Below are 20,056 nucleotides of genomic sequence, written 5' to 3' on the forward strand. Positions count from 1 at the left end.
ACATGTTATCATGTTTTCTATAAATATTTTAAAAGTGTATTTATTTATTTTGAGAGATAGAGAAGGAGGGAGGGAGGGAGGGAGGGAGAGGGGCAGAGAGAGAGGGAGAGAGAAAATCCCAAGCAGGTTACTCACTGTCAGCTTGGAGTCTGATGTGGAGCTTAAACTCACAAACCATGAGATCATGAGTAGGGCCAAAACCCAAGAGTCGGACGCTTGACCAACTGAGCCACCCAGGCGCCCTGCATATTATTCTGTTTTCTAGGAGCAAATCTGACTGCATTTTGAGTTAAATGCTTCAGACTATCCTGGGAGCACAAACTTTGAGTAGCAGCCAGAGTGCTTGGGACCAAAATCATGGGCCATTCATTCATTCATTCATTCATTCATTCTTTCTTTCGTTGAGCAATAAGTTATTGAACACCTTGTAGCACATAGCTCTGTGCTAGTCATAAGGCAGCTCAGAAAAGAACTATAAAGGCAAGACTTTGCTACATGAAGCCTCCACCTTCTATTGAGAGAGAAATGGAGGCAGAAACAACCAGGTGCCAATTACCAAGGAATAGGCCAGGTGGATGACAGCAAATATTCAACAAATGCCATTTTCTCCCACTTTAAAGACACTTTCAGTTGGGAAGAGGAGAGACTAGAACAAATTTATGGTGATTATTTTCTGGTAGAAAAGTTAGGATATAGACCCCCGATAATTTTTTTCTGATTTCTAAATTGACTTATGTACAAATCATCAGGTTTCAATATCCATTTAACTATTTACTCTTTTATAGGAAAAGGATGACAAAATCTGGACTCGTTCAAAAAAACACAGCACTCAGATGGCACTGGGAAAATAGCACTCATGATGTTTTCTGTCAAAGCGTTCTTGGAAAAAGATGCAGTATTTTCAGCCTTCATTCTAATTGAAATAAGCAGGAGAGCACGTTGCTCTGTTTGCTTTAACTTTGGAATGACAGGTTTTTCCCTTCTCAAAGAAACATAGCCTGTTTTGATATGGACCACTGCCCACCGCCCTCCTCCAGCTGCTCTCTGACAGCTTGGAGCCCCTCACTCAGGTTCAGCTGACACCTGCTGGTGCCTCCAAAGTATGCGTGCTCCTGCACCCTCAGGATGCCCCTTGCTGGGAGGGGCCGGGAGGAGATGTTCCTGGGAAGGTGCCATTCTAAACAAAAGGCAACCTTACTTACTAAAGCAGATTTCCAGCTGAAGGACATTTATATTCTAAGATGTTAGTGGTAGACATGGTCCATTTTTGTATATCCCCACAGCTGTTATTCTGTCTCTCTATTCTTTGTCTCTATCCCCTCTCTTTCCTTTTCTTTCCGTCTTTTCCTCTTTCCTGTTCTCCCTTCCTCTCCAATCCCCTAACACACGCACGCATACACACACACACACACACACACACACACACACACACACACACACTTTTTACCTGCCTGATGAAAGCACAGATCCTCTTATTGAAGTTACCCACCAATGATTTGTTATGACATAATTTGAGAACCCTGCAGAGTTTTCATCCAAAGTTTAGTGTCCTATGGTATGTTTCTCAACATACCATATGTTGTCTCAAATGGCACAACAGAATTGATATTGATTCTGTTTCTGATATTGATTCTGATTTAATTGATATTAAATACAAATCCTGTCTCTCCTGGAGTGATTGTAAAGTGTAGACCTGTACTATGAAGTAATTCCCTTTCAGGGCACTGTCTGCATAACTGGTTGGCACAGCCAATAAATATTTATTGGACTAGACACTATTCTAGGCACTTGGAAGGCATCACTCAACACATAAAGGTCCCTATGTGGAGTTTACATTCTGATGGGGAGAGACAGAACTTCTACAAGAGAGATAACATGTGTACAAGTTAAGTTATATGCTAGAAGGTGATGAAGTGTTTGGAAAAATGTCCAACAGGCTTGGGGATCAGGACTGTGGGGTGGAGGTGGGGGCCAGTGGCAGGATTAAATGCGGTGAACTGGGTGAATCACACTGAGAAGCTGAAGTTTGGACAAGACCTGCGGGAAGTGAGGAAGTCAGTCAAGCAGCTGTCTGGGGGAAGAGCATTCCAGAAAGTGGGGACAAAATCAAAAGCATGCCTGGGGTGTTCAGGACAGGAAGCTTCATGGCTGGAACAGAGGGTGTACTGGCATGAAGGGGACGGCTCCCAGGTGGCCAGGCCAGATCATGTGGGGCCCTGCTGGACTTCCTAAGGACTTAGCCCTTTTTAAAAAAAATATTTATTTATTTTGAGAGAGAGACACACAGAGAGAGGGCAGGGGTGGCGGAAGAGAGAGAATTCCAAGCAGGCCTCGTGTAGTCAGCACAGAGCCCAATGTGGGGCTCAATCCCACAAACCAGGAGATCATGACCTGAGCCAAAATCAAGAGCCAGACGCTTAACTGACTGAGCCATCCAGGCGCCCCTCTAAGGACTTTGCCTTTTATGTGGAGCAAAATGGTGAGTTACTGCAAAGTTTTGAGTAGAGAAAGAAGTGATCAAAGTGGAGGTGACCAGTCTTAGCATTTTGGAAAGGAAACCCTGGCTGCTGTGGGTTGAAAAAGAATTTGAATGAAAATGAACCTGGGAGAGGAGGCAAGAGTAGAAACAGGAACCTTGCTAAAAGACCACAGTGAGGTTGGGTTTTCAGTCTATTCTGGGGGCAGAGGGGAGGGGAGGGTCAATAGAATTTCTGAGTAGGTAAGAACTGGGGTGTGTGAGAGCATGGAACCAAACACACTGCAGAGGTTTTTGTCACAGGGAAAGCCTGATGGCCAAAAGGTTTAAGTCTAGGCCTCAGAGGTCAACAGCCAAAAAGAGGACAAGGTTTGAAAAACTTAGACAGTGGAGGAAGGTGACCAAACAAACAGATCCGTCTCGTTGCCTATTACTTCCCCCTTCACAGCCAGGTTCCAGAACAAAGGTGTTCCCAGCCTGGGCCTGTGTACTCAACTTACCTCATGTCTAAAACTCCAAGGTCTTTGCATACTTGGTTTGTTCATAGGTCCCGGTCCTCAGAGATCTTCCCAAGCCCTGCTCCCTACCATAGCTGCACATCCCTGAATCTCCCGACACCAGTACTCTGTCTTGTCTTCCTTGCACACGTCTCCTTCAAAAAACATCGCGTTTGCTTTTCATTGCCTGTCTTCCCCACCGGAATGCAAACTTCATGAATGCACAGACTCTTCGCACTTTGTCTTGCTGCCATATCCCTGGTATTTAGGACAGCATCTGGCACAGGCAAACAAGTCTTGATATTGAAGTAACTCAACAAGTCTGTATTAAACCCCTGCAGGGAAGACTACCAGTCGCTGTGCAAAGTTTAGGGAATATTTTCGTGTAGCATATTTGGGCAAAAAATGAAAACATGAAATAACACAAGCAAGTAGGTAAAGAGAAGTCACACAACACTCAATACCTGAATCATTAGCGAATGAGGTGAGAAGAAGTGAAACTAAAAGAGATTCATGGAATGGGAAGAATTTAAAAATTTAGGATTACTGAACTTCAAACAGCCACTTCAAACAGTGGATTTCTAGCCACTGGTAGAAATCTCTGTGGCATCTTACTTTCTCCAAACACCTCCACTAACATGAAGCCCATTATCATATAAAGCAATATACTCCAATCTTGGGGTATTCTAATAGTTAGAGAGCTACTTTTCATATCATGCACAGAAGAATAAAGAGTATTGCACTAGGCAGAGTGGAGTGAGTTATTGGCCAAGGGAAGGTGTCAGAGACTCAGACCTAAGGGAACATGGGGCCATTGAATAACCAGTGACCAAGTTTCTACATGGGAGGAACAGGATAGAAAATATTTCCTATGTCTTTCAGGTTGGCACAGAAGGAAGGGTCTGAGAAGAGTAAAATTAGCTTCATAGGTAACGGAGTAGAGCAAGACCTGACATCATTTTTTACTTATTTCGGACAATTAAGCCTCCCAATGAAAAAACCAAAATCCTGTTTCTGCCCATGAATAAGGTAGTCTGAGTGAAATATCCAGGCAAATCCAAAAATGCTGATTCCAACAAGATTTTTTAAATAAGAAAAACATCAAATTATAGTGAGAAATGCAATCACTTATACTTCTGGAGCTAATATAAATTCTAAGTAGGAGGCTGACCTTTGCTTGCCTGAGGAAGAAAGAGAAACAATTCTAGTCAGAACAGTAATAATTTTTTAAAAATATAGTTCTGAAGTAATTTCCTTAAGAATGTGCAAAAGCCTGTGGATGGTGGATTAATTTGGAACTAATCCAAGCAGCGTCTTTAGAAGTTGGGTTTTCTTGGAGAGATTGCCTCCAGATTTGAAATCACGTGGCCGTTTGACTCTCTGGCTGAAAGGGGTTAAGTCTGGGAGAGCCTCTGAGAAGCTACCATCTTATCTGCCCATGGTCACAATGGTCTTCCAAGTGATTTTCCTCCTGTGTGCACTCTTCCAAATGCTATAATTTGTCTTAGAATGGACTATCACTAGATTTTATTTTCTACCCTGAAATTTTGGAGACACAATGGCACTTCATCTAATCAAAACCACTCAGAAGGTTGATAAACCTTAGACTGTAGCAACTACAAACAATAAACCTTCATGTACAATAATCAGAATAAATCGTGGGTGATTTCAAGGGTGGGTGTTCCCCTAGGGAGAGAAACACTGCTTTAGAAAGCAGGGGGAAGTGAGAGGGTTTAACATTTTGATCAGCGTATTTTCAAACTAGAAGACCAGCTACTTTATATGATTGAATGTATTTCAGGCAAAATGAAGTGAAATCAAGTCCAGGATATTGTTCAAGGAAGACACCAACTTATTTTCAGTAAAGATCCATCTAGAATATTTAAAATCAGGAAGAGGGGCGCCTGGGTGGCGCAGTCGGTTAAGCGTCCGACTTCAGCCAGGTCACGATCTCGCGGTCCGTGAGTTCGAGCCCTGCGTCGGGCTCTGGGCTGATGGCTCAGAGCCTGGAGCCTGTTTCCGATTCTGTGTCTCCCTCTCTCTCTGCCCCTCGCCCGTTCATGCTCTGTCTCTCTCTGTCCCGAAAAAAATAAAATCAGGAAGAAAAAAAAGGAGAACTTGGAATTTATCTATGTAAGAAGCTTGGTATCACTTAATAATTAGAAGATCCAAGATGGCCATCACCGTGATGCCCCAGCAATGGAACAAATTCTTCTGAATGTATTTAATCCCCATTGTTAGGGGCCAAGTTTACTACCCTCTGGGTTTTGTTCTCTTATCTGCCTAATGAGTCAGGGGATCAGGGATAGGCTGAACTTGGAAACCTCTACGGCACATTCCAGTTTGAAAATTGGAACCATTTAGAAGATAAGAATTTGGTGGAAGTTTTGTGACTGTTGACTGGTTCTTACACTTGGTTTATCATGGGAGGTGCTGTGAACTTTTACATGTAGTTTCAAAGAAAAGTAAGATACATGGAAATAAATTGTTTCTGCTTGGAAGTACACCCAAGGTTTACCTGGAGAACATCTAGACAATGTCATAGGGTTTTCACATTGGTATATTTGCTTAACCTCGCTTTTCTCGTGTATAGATGTTCTTGGTTTCCCATGGTGCAAAGAGAAAATATCTTTCTTTTTTTGGGGGGGGGACGTTGAAAGCAAATCATCATCTGCATAACTGTTTTGATATTAGCTTTTCATATCCTTGATTGTGGGAAGCAGCTTGGCCTTTCCTCCTTCTCCCCAGTATGTCCCTCTTTCTTCCTCCGTGTGACTCCTTTCTCTCTTCCCTGTTTACAACACTATCATTCTTGGCTTCTGGTCCTTGTCCATCCTGTGGCTACACTTGGATCTCTCTGGCCTGTCAAACTTCCGTTGATGCATTAAGCTCAAGTTTCTCTTTCGTAAGAACTGCAACCAATTTTGATCTCTTTCTGTGTTTATGTTTCACATGATTTAGCACTGAATTTCATATTACCTTACCATTTCCTTTATTTTTCTTTCCCCCCGCACAAGTGGTTATATACTTTTGAAAGGCAGGATCCTTCCGGAACACATTGTAGATCTGTGTAGAGTATGGCATAGTGCTTGGCTGTTTTTCAGGAGCCTCCTGAGCTCTGAAATCCAAAATGACATTCTGAAATCTAAGTTCTAACAGCCTCAGCCACTGGTATAAAATGTGGGTGATCAATTCAAATTATAGTATATTCTAATGCAGGGGTGTGTGTGTGTGTGTGTGTGTGTGTGTGTGTGTACAGGTATCACTTTATAATGGAAAACACCATGAGCCCAGCATAATGTCTAGAGTTGGGGAATCACTATGCTGTCACCTGAAACTAATAGAACATCGTATGTCAACTATACCTCAATTGAAAAGAAAGGAATGCCAATATTTGTCAGATACTTCTCTTAGGTCAACACTCAACTATAGTCCTCATTCCCTGCATGTAATGGAAAACCAGCTTATTTTATAGTTGATGCCATTTTGGAAGTCCCTTGAATGAGGAAGCAAAGGGAAGAAGCAGCCTGGGGAAGGGGTTATAGCAACGCGGCCAAATACATTGTGGCATAAAAGGGGCTTCTTTTCTTTCTTATAAGATTATAGTGTTTTTCCTAGTGCTCAGCCGGAATTGGGATGTAGAATGTGATGTATTTTAAAAGTATGGAGTTTCAAAAAAAAAATGGAGTTTCTTATACTCAATCCTATTATGTCTTATTTTTAAAATGTTTACTGTCCCAGTATTTGCTATGTACTAGTAATCAGGTTTGGCTAGCCTATGGATCAGTAACAAGTAAACCTTGCGATCCTAAAAGCTTAACAAAACGAATGCTTATTTTTCTTTCATGTCACAGTGGAAGGATTGGGTAGTTTCTTCAATGGCTTTTTATATAGTGACTTGAGGACCAGAGATGCTCCAGAAAAAAATGTTTGCCTATTCCATTCTCGTTAAGGAACTATGTAATTAGGTTTTTGATGAATGAAAGAACGAACAGCAGGAATTCTCTCATTTATGCCTGCACATCAGCTATGCTTCCTTCTCCCCCCACCCCCATCCCCTGAGGAATTTTCTCATTGTGGTATCCATTCACTGTTAGGTAAAAATTGTAACAGAGACCGCCTGGAACAACAGGGCCTTCTGGAACACAGAACAATGTGGGCATGTAATCCTAAAACAGAATTTGTATTCTGAGAAATGTAGTAAGTCTTGCAATAACCGGCCTTCTCTTCATCCCAAACCTAGAATAGTGCCTGACACAAATCAGTGACACAGTAAGTATGTGTTGAGTGAATGAACTCCCAACTCTCCTTAGCTTTGCCTTTATCTTATACAGCTAACTTTTGAAGATTATTTTACCTCTCTAAAAATGTTTGCTAACTTTTCCTGTCCCAGCCCATATTTGCAGTGAATGCTTGGAAACAAAGATGTGAACTTCATCTGTTGTAACTTGACATTAAAAATTGGAGTTAAGGACTGTTTTCCAAATCAGGAATCTACCCTGTTTATTTTGAAGTGACATGATGAGACATTCATAATATAGGTAGACGCCTAGTGAAGCCATCAAATATGTAAACTGAAAAAACTTAAAAAGAGGAGTAGATTAAAGTGACTGAAGATAGTTACTGAATTAAAATGTATTCAGTGGCATTTTCAAATGTCACCTGAGTCACTCTGTATAGAGTCATTTCAGCTGCTTTGGGGATAGTGCAGTATAGGGACAATAAAGATAAGGTATAAATTATGAACAAAGGAGAAAAGAATTACGCTTGTTCATGGTTTAAGCAGAACATTTCTGAGCAAACTTTCACCTGGATAGCCCTTCTCAAGTGGTTGTTTTTCTAGAGTAGAGAGTGAGGCTTACAAAACTGTGTAAATCAGGCAATATACATTCATATTTTGATGATCTGCAGATCAGTTATTCATTTGCTAAAGTAGATTCATGAAATCAATATGTTTGTTATTCATTTATGCTTTATGTATTTATTTATTTGTTTGCCATTTGGAAGAGTCCATAAAGCAAACATTTAACATTTCATTGATCTAAAAAAATGAGAGCATATTTCTAGGAAATGTCTTCAGTTGCCTTTATCTTGTGTTTCTGTCTTGTATGAGGGATGCTTAAAGCTAAGTCTTGTCCATTGGTGGAAAATCAGTGGGTTGTTATATTAACATCAGTGATAGGGACTTTCTGCAAATATTTGTGAAAACAGGCATGCTGTAAACCAGTCAGGGATGAGCTTAATTGTTACATTTACAAATTAAAGACTAAAGTTTCTTCTGTATTTTAGAAAAATTAAATGCTATCTTACTGCTTTGAAGGTCACAAAAATGGAATTGAGTTCATATAACCAATTTCCATATAAAAATTATAAAGCAGAGTTTCCGTGATGAATTTCAGATCAAGGTATTAATTTGCATCAATATCCATTCTAACTTCAGATTGTTAGGGGCACCAAATATTTACCGTTTAAATGCGCTACCGTCTTGGTCTTGCTTCTTGCCGTTTTATGTTTCTGAAGCTGAAGAACATGCACTGAGGTTTCACATTAACTATGGAAATATGCTGGAGGAATTCTATCATCAGGTACATTTTACTATTCCTGAAATAGGTTTGTTCTTGGTTCATGAATCAATGGCTACTATGTTGCTATATGATCCGCATGAATATTTTTGCTTTAATGAAGAAGAGTTATTGTCAGATTGTTCCTCAGAATGAAACTCCTCTTTCCTTTGCCTATGAGCCCTTTCCTGAGGTAAAAAGGTATAAACTTTGGAGTTCACATGGGACAGACTCTAAGCATGATGCTGATTCTTACCTTTCAGTACACACCTGAGCTTGTGAAGAAATGAAAACAAGAAGGAGTTTTAAAGTCGGCCCCCCTGGCTTACCTAAAGATTTGGTGAAAGCTTGGATCTATGCCACACTCTGCCAAACAAAGTCAAAATGTAGCTTCAATTCCACTTAGCCCTTTTGTAGCGGTTCTCTGGATTATAGTCCTAATACCTATAGTTTGGTGAGAAGAATAAATGTTGCTCTTAAGACTTGAAGTATTTATTTGGGAAAATGAAGGGAGCTGGGTGTTGGAAATATTTTTTATTTTGTTTTTAATATGACTTATAATTTATTTTGGTTATAATTAACATTATAAAAAGTCTTACATGGGGGACAGCTCACTGAAAGCTCAAAATGCACAAAGTAAGTAGAAAGGGGAGTAAGTGTCTTCAAGATGTCTAACATTCTGAGGGTTGCACAGTGTACAAAAGCCTGCCATCTCACCGCCTATAACTTCCCCTAACTGTCCTTAACGTTGCACAATTGTTCAAAGTGCTCGTGGTTTCAATGGCTTGTGTTCCTGTTTTTCTGGGGAGAAATCTTTTTTTTTTTTTTAAACTATGCAGTCACTGCCTGATGTGAATAAATCGAACCAGAAATATCCTGACAGTGCACCAAACAAGACCTGTGTGTATAATGTGAGTTCTTTCTTTTTAATTTTAGAATCAACCTTGTCCTATGTTAGGCAGCTGGAGGCAAGAGTAAGACAGCTGGAGGAAGAAAATCGCATGCTGCCCCAGGTGGGTGACTTCCAGTAGCTCATAGCTAGTCAGTGTCATTTGAGTTGTAGCATTTTATCTGGAATTTAAAGTCTCAATTACATTCTTTCCTTTAAATGATAGAAATCATTTTGTAAATAGTCATTCATCAATGTAGAGTGTGATTGCTTTCCATAATGACCATCATATTCTCTGGATTCTTAAGTGTGATACCAAAGGATGCAGATGTCTGAAAAAAGAATGCAAAGTAACTTTGAAAGAAGAAAACAAGAGAAAGAGAAAATGAAGAGAAGTAGAAAATGCTTGCATAGGACTATTCAGATACATCATGCACGTAGTTGGTGAATATAGGGAAGGGACTCTTATTTAAATAAAAAAATTTGCTAATTTATGAGCTAAGGGAAGCTGCAGGTAGTTTAAAGATTTCACGTATTAATTAAATTAGTACTTGCTAAAATTCTTCATGATATGATTAAACTCTTTCAGTGCAACAACGCAATGACAGTAATTGACAGTTTTACTTTGGGGCTTACTTTGTTTCCCCTGGTGGATATAAAGTGGTACTTTTTCTGGGATTTAATGCCTTGCCATATATTTTACTTATAAAATTATTTCTATGGGCTGAAGTATCTTGGTGAGAATGATGTCGGTTGAGGCGGTGGTTCTTGGGAAATTTTGAGGAGTTGAGCAAATCTCCTGAATCTAGGTTGATTTTCTTTACAGACATGTAGGCAGTAATCTAATATTTTATAAAAGGAGTTTTCTAAGCATTTAGTCGCTAGTGTTCTTTCCACATTCTGGTGATTATTTCTATCTCATAAGTGACTAAGGGAAAATTAAACCCTAAAAAAACTAAGTAAATAGTAGTTTAAATGAAAAAAAACAGAGACTGGTTATAATTCAGGAGAAGATACATAAGCATTAATGCTTTGTGAAGATATTTTAAATCTTATTTTGTTTTTAAACCACTTTTGCTCATTAATGATGATTTGGTCTGTCAGGTACTGCATGTAAGAATGTCTTTCTCTTTCTTCCACTGGCCAGCCATCTGGCTACAAATTATGAGATTAAATGAAATGAATCTACTTCTCTCCCATCTCGTATGTCAATTGAGACATATGTCAATACTCGTGTTGACAGAAGGGATTATTTGCATCATAAAATAAGATACTGCTGGTAGTTTTCTCTTTGCTCTTCTCTACTTTCCATTTTTAAAATTTCCTTTGCCATTTGTTCTTTTATATTGGATTCACAGTATGACGCCAGGGCCTTTGACTGAAAACATCTAACTTCTTTCTGTTCCAAGAAACTTAAAAATATAATTAGTTTATTGTGAGTGTTCTATATGGTTATACCATCTCTGAGGCAACTGGGAATGTAAACGAAAAGAGGGGGAAAAGAAAAAGATCTGTGTCTTAGTTTCTCTCTGAGTGAGAATTGAGGCTCATGTCAAACATTGAAATGCTAGCATGTGTGCTATCTTATTTAAGAAGAGGCACAACAAATATGAAAATGATTGCAAGATTGATTTTTAAAAATCTGTGAAACTATATTAGAGGTCTTGAAGAGAAATCAGAAGAGTCTTCAGCTGTACTTATTATATCAGGTATATACATATTTAAATACATAGTACTTGCATAGTTCAGAAGTAGAAGAAATTGAGCAACTTTTCAGTGTCAAAACATGTGTTTTTAAATGTATTGCTATTTTCTATGAAAAAAAAGGTTTTTTCTTTATTCTCCATAAAAAATGGCTAGGAAAGACGATGTTAAGATGTCATTGATGTGGGATGCACCATTATCATTTGTGGCACTAAGAAAGAAAAAAGATGTTGTCAATTATACCATGTCAGATTCTTGCTGATTTCAGAGATGTTAAAATGGAAAGACAATGCTTTATAATTAAACGGCTCTTTACATGTCCATTGTACTTTAATGGAAAGAAAATCCATTGTTTGAAATATGCAAAGAATGCAGTTCAAAAACAAGATTTCTGTTAAACTTGTGTATCTGAGAGTGTTGCCTTCATTTATAGCTAAGATAGATATGATAGGACCACCAGTTGCAAGTACTTGTATAAATACAACTGAAATGAGCAGGCAATGGAGGAGATGTGAGGACGGAAAACAGCGAAAGAATCTCAGAGCAGTGAGAATTCTATACTCGTGGCAGGCTAAGATTTGGATGGGATAACACAAAGGCATATACAACTTATTCTTGGATGTTATTGGTACTATTACAAACAATTACGTGATTTCACTGCAGAAACTGTTTCTGACTGCATGATGTTAGCTGCTTTGCAAGGTCAATTCAATGTGACAAGATGACATCCCTGCATAAATTAGTCTCAGCACTTGATCTGAGTCTGAACACTTGATTTTTCCATTGTAAGAACTTGCTCCCTGTGCCTTTATTAGACGGTATTCTTTTTTTACTATCAAGCTCATAAAAAATATATCCTCTTGACTTTAGATAAACAGGAGTAAGAACATAGCTGGCAATTGGAATTCCAAGTGTATCGGATACCTTTTGTGGCTGTGACCAGATTCTTTGCTGATAGTTGAGTGTTTAGACTAATTATGTACAGCATTTTCCTGGAGGAAGAAATCTCCTTGATGCTTATTTTATTCTTTATATAAAATTGTATGTAATTAGCTGAGAGCCACAACTTCACCCTACCAATACGTATTTAAAAGTCAACAAGATGAGTGTAATAAGTGCTTATGGATTTCTCTCTGGTTAGATGCAAAGCCTTCAATTTCTTAATTTATAAATGACACAGTTCCTCCTAGCTTCTCGTAGGCCTAAGTATAAATAAAGCTTGGGCCCAGTTTTGTATCTAAGCCAAGTTACCAAGTCCCAGACTGAAGGTTTTTTTTATTCCAGAGAAAATAGAAAAATGCAGTGAAGATAGAATCAGTTCTATCCAGTGGTGAAGAGGAACCACAGAAGGTGTGGTTGGAATATTAGTACGGACACCATGTGAGCATGTAGCTCTTTGCTCTGCATGGTTTCTACAATATCTCATGAGAATCACCGAGCAAAATCTAGTTAGTGAACACAATATTTCAAAGGAATCGTAAAGTAATAACAGTCTTACTATTTTCAGAAAATGCAGTATTATTTGCTAGGGATTACTTGAAAAGAAAATGTCTTTATGTAAGTCTTTATTTTGGTAGGAAGACAATGTGAATTCTACCCTCCTAATAGCTTTTAAATGTATAACAATTATTTATAGGCATGATGATATACATTAGATCTCTAGAACTTAATTCATCCTCCATATCTGATGATATTTTTTACACAGTGATTAGTAACACCCCATCTCCTCTTCCCCTCCACCTCTCGCCACTGCCATTCTATTCTTTGCTTTTATGAGTTTGAGTATTTTAAATAACTCATGTAAGTGGAATCATGTGGTATTTGTTCCTTTCATGACTGTCTTATTTCACTTGGCATATTACCAAGTGATCATTACCATATGATCCAGCAGTCCCCCTTCTGGATATTTACCCAAGAGAATTGAAATCGGGATCTCAAAGACATATTAGCACTCTTATGTTCATTGCAGTACTGTTCATAGAAGCCAAGGTATAGAAGCAACCTAAATGTCCATCCAGAGATGGATAAAGAAAATGTGGTATATACATATAATGGAATGTCATTCCATTAAAAAAAGAAGGAAATCTTGCCATATGTGACAACATGTGTGAATCTTAAAAATGTTTTTTTGAAAGTTGGTATAAATGATCATTAAAGATCACCTGAATTTGGGATATTCTTTCTTGAACAAATAAACTAATGTGAACATTTTTTTACTGGTTACATATAAAAACTATAGGGTTGCAACTAACCTCTCATAATACACAGAATGCTACTGCTTAGACTGGTCTGTGATCTCCACTGGGAACATATTTAATATGATATAAACCCATGTGAAGATTGTGTATTTAATAAGAGTAACTGCTGTCTATGAACTTTTATTAATAACTTTTAAATCTAATGAGGTAGAGTCACCCACATGACATAGATAGATATTTACACGTAAAATACCCCATGTAGTATAAAGTAGTTGTAAGGAATTTTATATCAAATTTAAAAGGAACACACCTATTTTGCATATGGACATTTATACATAAACACAAACTTTGTGTGGATAAAAAAGTCCTAGATTTTCAAAGCTGGATAGAACCTAATATATCATATTGGACAACCCCATTTTTTAAGTAAAGCATACAAGAGTCACAGAATGTTAGGAGTACTTGATCAGACAGCTATTAAAGGACGGACTCGAGCTAAGATGTAGGCCAATTCAGTGTTTTTTCTAGCATATACATAGCACCTCCTTTAATCATTTAATGCAATGAATGGCATCCAGTGTAATTAAGCTGCTAAATCTGTTTTTGTCTTATCGTCAAATTCTTCTTTTAAATACTTTAAAATTAATGTTGGATTTGCTTAGCCATCTAAGATTTATTAGACACTCTATTCTTTTACAGAGTCTTCTCCTCCCTGACACATTTCCAAAATACTTCAGAATCATAGTTTTGTACAGACATACCCACCCATACCTGTGTGAGAGATTCATACGTAACAGAGTGTGATAAGAGAGGGCCTTTCTGTTCAGAGTGAATTGGAGCTAGGTGGGTAGGGGAACAAAGAATTCTAGTAGTGGTTTTGAAGGTACCCACGAAATTTATTATTTTAGCTCAAATTCAAAAATCTTGCTTGGATCTCTCATTCCATTGTCCTTGATGGTCATAAGGATTTTTAATCCAGACCCAGCTAATATATTTATGTGCTATATCTGCAATGAGGTCTACTCAGCCAGAAAATATCTTCAAGTGAATGGTAGAGAACACCTATCTGATGATTTTATTATAAATAAAACTGTCCTTTGAAGAAATCAGTCCACATTCAGATGTAACCATCAGGTAAAAATTATTATTTATTATTTTTAAACTCTTCTCACCTATTTTGTGGATGTAGCGTGGATTTTGCATCAAGAAGGGACAAGAAACCAGCAGTTTGCTGTGATTCTAAAGTCAATTAAGTACATTTGTGAAAAATCCTACTGGGAAATCTGTTCTTTTTCATCAAATGCTTCGGCACCAACGTCTACCTGGAAAGCACTCTGCATCCTTTGTGCCCAGAGTTCCTCAGCAAAACAAATTGCCCACCTCTTGAGAGTAACTTTTGACAGATTTTCTAGAATCGGTAAAGGCACCCTGACGTGTCTAATGTCCGATGACTGTCCATGTGCTGTGTGCTCAGTAACTGTTTTGAAAGGCGTGGCAACTCGGATCACCACTGTGTGGGCTCCTTTCAGCAAGTGTTTCTATTTCTGTTGTGCTAGCACACACAGAAGAGTCTAATTTTAGGACTGGAAATGAAAAATCTTCTCGTGTAATTTGGTTACAGTGTGGCTTCACAATGCAATGCATTGGGAAGGAGGCAGGGCCGTTTGCAGAGCAATTTCTGAACAAAGGAAAAGAATCTGTCACCATTGCCAGAAGTGCTGAGGAGGGCTCTAAAGAAATTGAGCTTGTCACTTCCATGGCAACACGACCCAGGTCCAGCATCACATCCCCGAAGAAAAGTTCCCTCACCTGTGTGCCAATGCAGAGGACCAGTGTCCTGGACAGAAATGAGGATTCTTCCTGACACAGAGATTTCCCTCATAAGCTTTTCCTTTTTCTCGCCATGGAGATATTTATTTTGTTGCTCTCTCTCTTTTTCACATTTTCTAACTCTGTTTTTCAAGTCATTTTTGTCTTCTAGAGCCATAAATATCTGGCTCTTCTAGGGTTTGGAGTTGTTCTGACAAAAAAAAATAGCCACTACTGCACAAAAAACAGGCTTTGACAGAATAGTGCTTTACAGGTGCTTAAAGCAAGTGGTGCTCCTGTTCTTCCATTGCTACTTGCATGGAAATTACCATTCTGACACTCCTGAGGAGTAATTTGTGCAAAAAAAAATTTTTTCTCATAGATACAACTGTATGTTGTTACACAACCAGAGGTGAATCTGGATGCTACTGATAGAAGAAATTAGTTAAATCCATTAATGCTTGGTTGCTGCTGGAGTCCTATTTGGGAAAAAATGGACTCCACCAGAGGAAGAATGCTTGTGGATTGCCATTTTCTCTAAATCACCATGATTTATAGAAGTAAAGAAAGGGGAAAAAAAGCTTTTATGTATAGTTCAATGGAGTTTTCAGAGGGCAGACAGGAGCTACCCAAGTGGTGTGGGTGTATTGGAAAAAAAGAGACAAATAGATATGGAAAATACATTTATAGGGGAAAAGTCACATTGGAGAACCTGAATCAATAGAGCCTGGATTAGGGAAAAGCTAAAATCTATGAGTGAAAATATTGAAGAGAGTGAAATTCATAGGAAAAACATCTAAATCATGGGAGGGGGTTTATAGCATTCTTTTGTGACCCCCCCCCCATGCTTGAGGGATCTTGTTTGATAATCTTGGATATATGATGAGAAGTTTTCATGCTAATGAGAGAAAATAGATGAAATAGAAATGCAACAAAATACAGCTATGCCACTTATTAAACTTATTAAGAGAATTATTGAATTTAAAAGACACTCAATTATTAGGGACTATGATATCCATTCTTATTTAACAGTACTGCCTTTTTCTATCTATACTGGCATGATAATGTACCACTAGGGCATATGAAAATTTTTTTTAAATTTGGAATAGCCATAAAAACAGCATTTTGGTTACCTGTCCTTGGCAGAATTTGTCACAAAAGAAAATAAGACTCTCACAGCAAAAATTTTTGCTGTGTAGTAATATCAACTAGAATCATAGATATTTGAATGAGAAGCAATATGGAGGAATATTTGGGGAAAACTTGAGATGGAACTATAAGAGAAATTAATGTTGCCGTGGAGAAATGGCTTTCTATTCTTTTTTTTTAAATCCAAAATAAAGTGAAAAATTAAAAAAGATGGAACAGTCTTTTCTTTCCTACTATGGTAAGGAAACAGTCTCCTAGAAAGTGATAGAAAAGAGGGGCACCTGGGTGGCTCAGTCTGTTAAGCACCTGACTCTTGACCTTGGCTCAGGTGATGATCTGATAGAGCTCTACCATGAGATAGAGCCCCAAGTCGGGCTTTGCGCTGACAGTGCAGAGCCGGCTTGGACTTGTCTGTCTGTCTGTCTGTCTGTCTGTCTCTCTCTCTCTCTCTCTCTGCCCCTTCCTAGCTGGCACTTTCTTTCTCTCTCAAAAAATAAAAAGAAGATAGAAAAAATTGTATAGTATTTGATATGGGAATGAAATGTGGAGATATATATATATATTATATATATTATATATATTATATATATTATATATATATATATAATACATTAAACTGTGAAAACTTGAGTCTAATTGAAGCTTGTAAAGAAGTGAAGATTCCCATTTGAGAAACCTCACTTTGATCTCCATTTCCTACTGGAGGTCACTACCTCTCTAACAGGGATCCATCTGCCCCATCCTTCTTTTTGGTGCAGACCTTTCCTACAGGTGGATTCAGGCATTTTTCATTTAAAAGTCTCTACTTCTAATTTGTTTGTTTTTGCTGCAGCCTGAGCAAAGGGATCAATGTGCTTATAACACCTTAAAAATTAAACTTGGTGCCTCTTAATATTATCTTGTAAATGTATAGTAGACAAATAGAAATGTAATACAGGAAATATCCATATTGCCTAACTAGAATATAGATAATAACTCTAGTATAGGCAAATAATTGTTCTTTGATAAAATAGGACAGTTTAAGTAAATAAATTTCAAAGTTATTTGAAACTTTCCTAAATTATATTTAAGCTAGGATAGTGTGAAAAATAAGCAAAACATAACTGAGTTAATTTTAGAAAGCTGAGATATAGTCAGCTGTGACTTTGGACTCTGTTAGTTACCAAGTAATTAAAGGAGTCCCCATGAATATGCAAGAACAGAGAATAGGAATTAGAAGAGCTAGGACTCAGCATAATTAGCGTTGGACCAAGATGATAGGTCTTAACCTTTGTGAACTTAATACGCTTTGAGTAACAGAGTATTACCATTGGTGATATGGAAGGTTCTGCTCAGCTCTGCAAATCCATGACTTTTTATCCAGACAAAGTTTGCATATATGTGTAATATATACACAAAATAGGCATGTCCTTTTTATTTTGATTTTAAAAATTCCCTCAAACTACAACTTTTTACAACACTGGGTCTTTTATTTATAGGTGCATATTCATGTCACTGTGGGTTATTCTACCTCATTGGGTTCTAAAGTTAATAGAATTTCATCAGATAGCTATTTAAGTAATAGTCAAGGGTATCTGTCTTCGAGGCTCCTATCACATTAATATGCATATAGAGGAGCTCACATACCAGTCTGAGTTGTGTGAGCTTAGGTGTAGTTTGAGAGATGAGATACGTTAGTGTCCCTTCGTGTTCATTTTTATTCTTTTTTTTTTAATTTTTTTTTCAACGTTTATTTATTTTTGGGACAGAGAGAGACAGAGCATGAACGGGGGAGGGGCAGAGAGAGAGGGAGACACAGAATCAGAAACAGGCTCCAGGCTCTGAGCCATCAGCCCAGAGCCTGATGCGGGGCTCGAACTCACACACCGCGAGATCGTGACCTGGCTGAAGTCGGACGCTTAACCGACTGCGCCACCCAGGCGCCCCAACAAGATGAGTATTTAAATGCTTATAGATTTCTCTCTGGTCAGGTACAAAGGCATGTGTTTCTTCATTGGTAAGTGTGGTTCCTTCCAGCCCTGATCATTCTGAGCTCTAGGGGGAGAAAAAGAAAAAGATTGTGTCCCAGTCCTAGAATGAAGGGGTCTTCAGTCAAGCACAGATGGAGAAATAATACAGTGAAGGTTGAGTTGGTTCTGCCAGTTGTAAAGAGAAACTAATAGGAGGTATGGATGGACTATCAGTCATTTCCAGAGGGCACAGCACCCTTCCTCTGCCATGCTCTCTGTGCTGTCCTGCAAGCATGGTGGAGCTGTACTTTAAATCCACTGTGTGAATGGTGAGCCTGGGTGGCTCAGTCAGGCGTCTGACTTCGGCTCAGGTCATGATCTCATGGTTCGTGGGTTCGAGCCCCTTGTCGGGCTCTGTGCTGACAGCTCAGAGCCTGGAGCCTGCTTCGGATTCTGTGTCTCCCTGTCTCTCTGTTCCTGCCCTGCTCGCACTCTGTCTGTCTCTCTCTCTCTCTCAAAAATAAATAAAGATTAAAAACAGAAAATTAAAAATAAATAAATAAATCCAGTGTGTGACTGTATGAACACAACATTTCGAAGAGAGCCCAAAAGTATGAATATTCATATTAGGTGTGGTTTACGTATTCTGTATTATTACTTGCAGACTTACCTTTTAAAAGTTGGTATAAAAAAGAGGTGCCTGGGTGGCTCAGTTGGTTAAGCATCTAACTTCAGCTCAGGTCATGATCTTATCGTTTGTGGGTTTGAGCCCCATGTCAGGCCCTGTGCTAATAGCTCAGAGCCTGGAGCCTGCTTCGGATTTTGTATCTCCCTCTCTCTGTCCCTCCTCTGCTCATGCTCACTTTCTCTCTCAAAAATAAACATTAAAATAATAATAATAAAATAATAAAAAGTTGGTACAAGTGATAGTGAGAGATCACCTGAACTTAGGATATTCTTTCCTGAGCACATCCACTAATGTAAACATTTTTCAAAATCACATTTAAAAATATTTTCAAGGATTTCATAGAATAAACAGAGACCTGACATTTCAGAGAGAATTTTTTTTAATTATGATGAAGGAATACCAATAGAAGAAATGTTAAAAAGTTAACTTTTATTTACCTGCAATTTCTGCAGAAACAATCTGTATTCTTTATTTTTAAATGTAACCTACTTGTCAGGAATTCAATTCTGAGATAAGTCAAAATTGTGGAAAAGACAGGACAGAGACCTGATATATCACGTGTTACTATTTTTGCGGTACAATAGGCCAAGGAGAAAAACAAGAGGACTTGCATATGAATCACAGCTAGACTTGTGATACATGGAAGGAACAATGTCTAGAGAAAGAAAAAAATACTTTTTTCAAAGGATATCTGATAATTGGATTCATTCTGTACAGTAAACTTCTATAAAGTGGTTTCTACGTCAATAAGCAGTGGAGTGTTTTGAAAACAATCACCCACATTTGTAGATGCTGCATTACTGAAGAGAAGTAACAGAAGATTGTGTTTCCTCAGGCCACACCAGCGCAGATTGGGGTCAGACAGATGGAATCCAAGTCTCTCAGCTTACCTTCAAGTATATGGGTTTTCACCTGTCCTCCTAAGTCTGTTCCTGACTTTGACTGTTGACTTACTGGTATAATGATGTCCTGGCCATTCCCCTGGCTCCCAACATGTCTGGGCTCAGAAAATCCCCCCACTCCTGCTTGGGTTCTACCTTGTTCCAGACCCAAAGCCTAAGAGAAAATACTCCCCCACCCCCACAGGTTTTAGCGTTAAACCCAGAAATGAAGGTGGGGAAGAAGAGTTACTATTA

At 38.4% G+C, this 20,056-nt stretch overlaps 1 protein-coding gene across 7 annotated transcripts in view; it reads left to right on the forward strand.

The window, feature by feature from the left end:
* Positions 1–20,056, forward strand: part of CCDC85A (coiled-coil domain containing 85A) — a 201,076-nt gene that overhangs the window by 152,515 nt on the left and 28,505 nt on the right. For all 7 annotated transcript variants that reach the window (XM_043603430.1, XM_043603426.1, XM_043603431.1 and 4 more), the window contains exon 3: positions 9,471–9,547. In XM_043603430.1, coding sequence (XP_043459365.1) covers positions 9,471–9,547 — 77 coding nt within the window. The remainder of the gene's footprint in view (positions 1–9,470; positions 9,548–20,056) is intronic.

Source organism: Prionailurus bengalensis, chromosome A3, assembly GCF_016509475.1.
Source record: "Prionailurus bengalensis isolate Pbe53 chromosome A3, Fcat_Pben_1.1_paternal_pri, whole genome shotgun sequence".
Taxonomy (NCBI): Eukaryota; Metazoa; Chordata; class Mammalia; order Carnivora; family Felidae; genus Prionailurus; species Prionailurus bengalensis.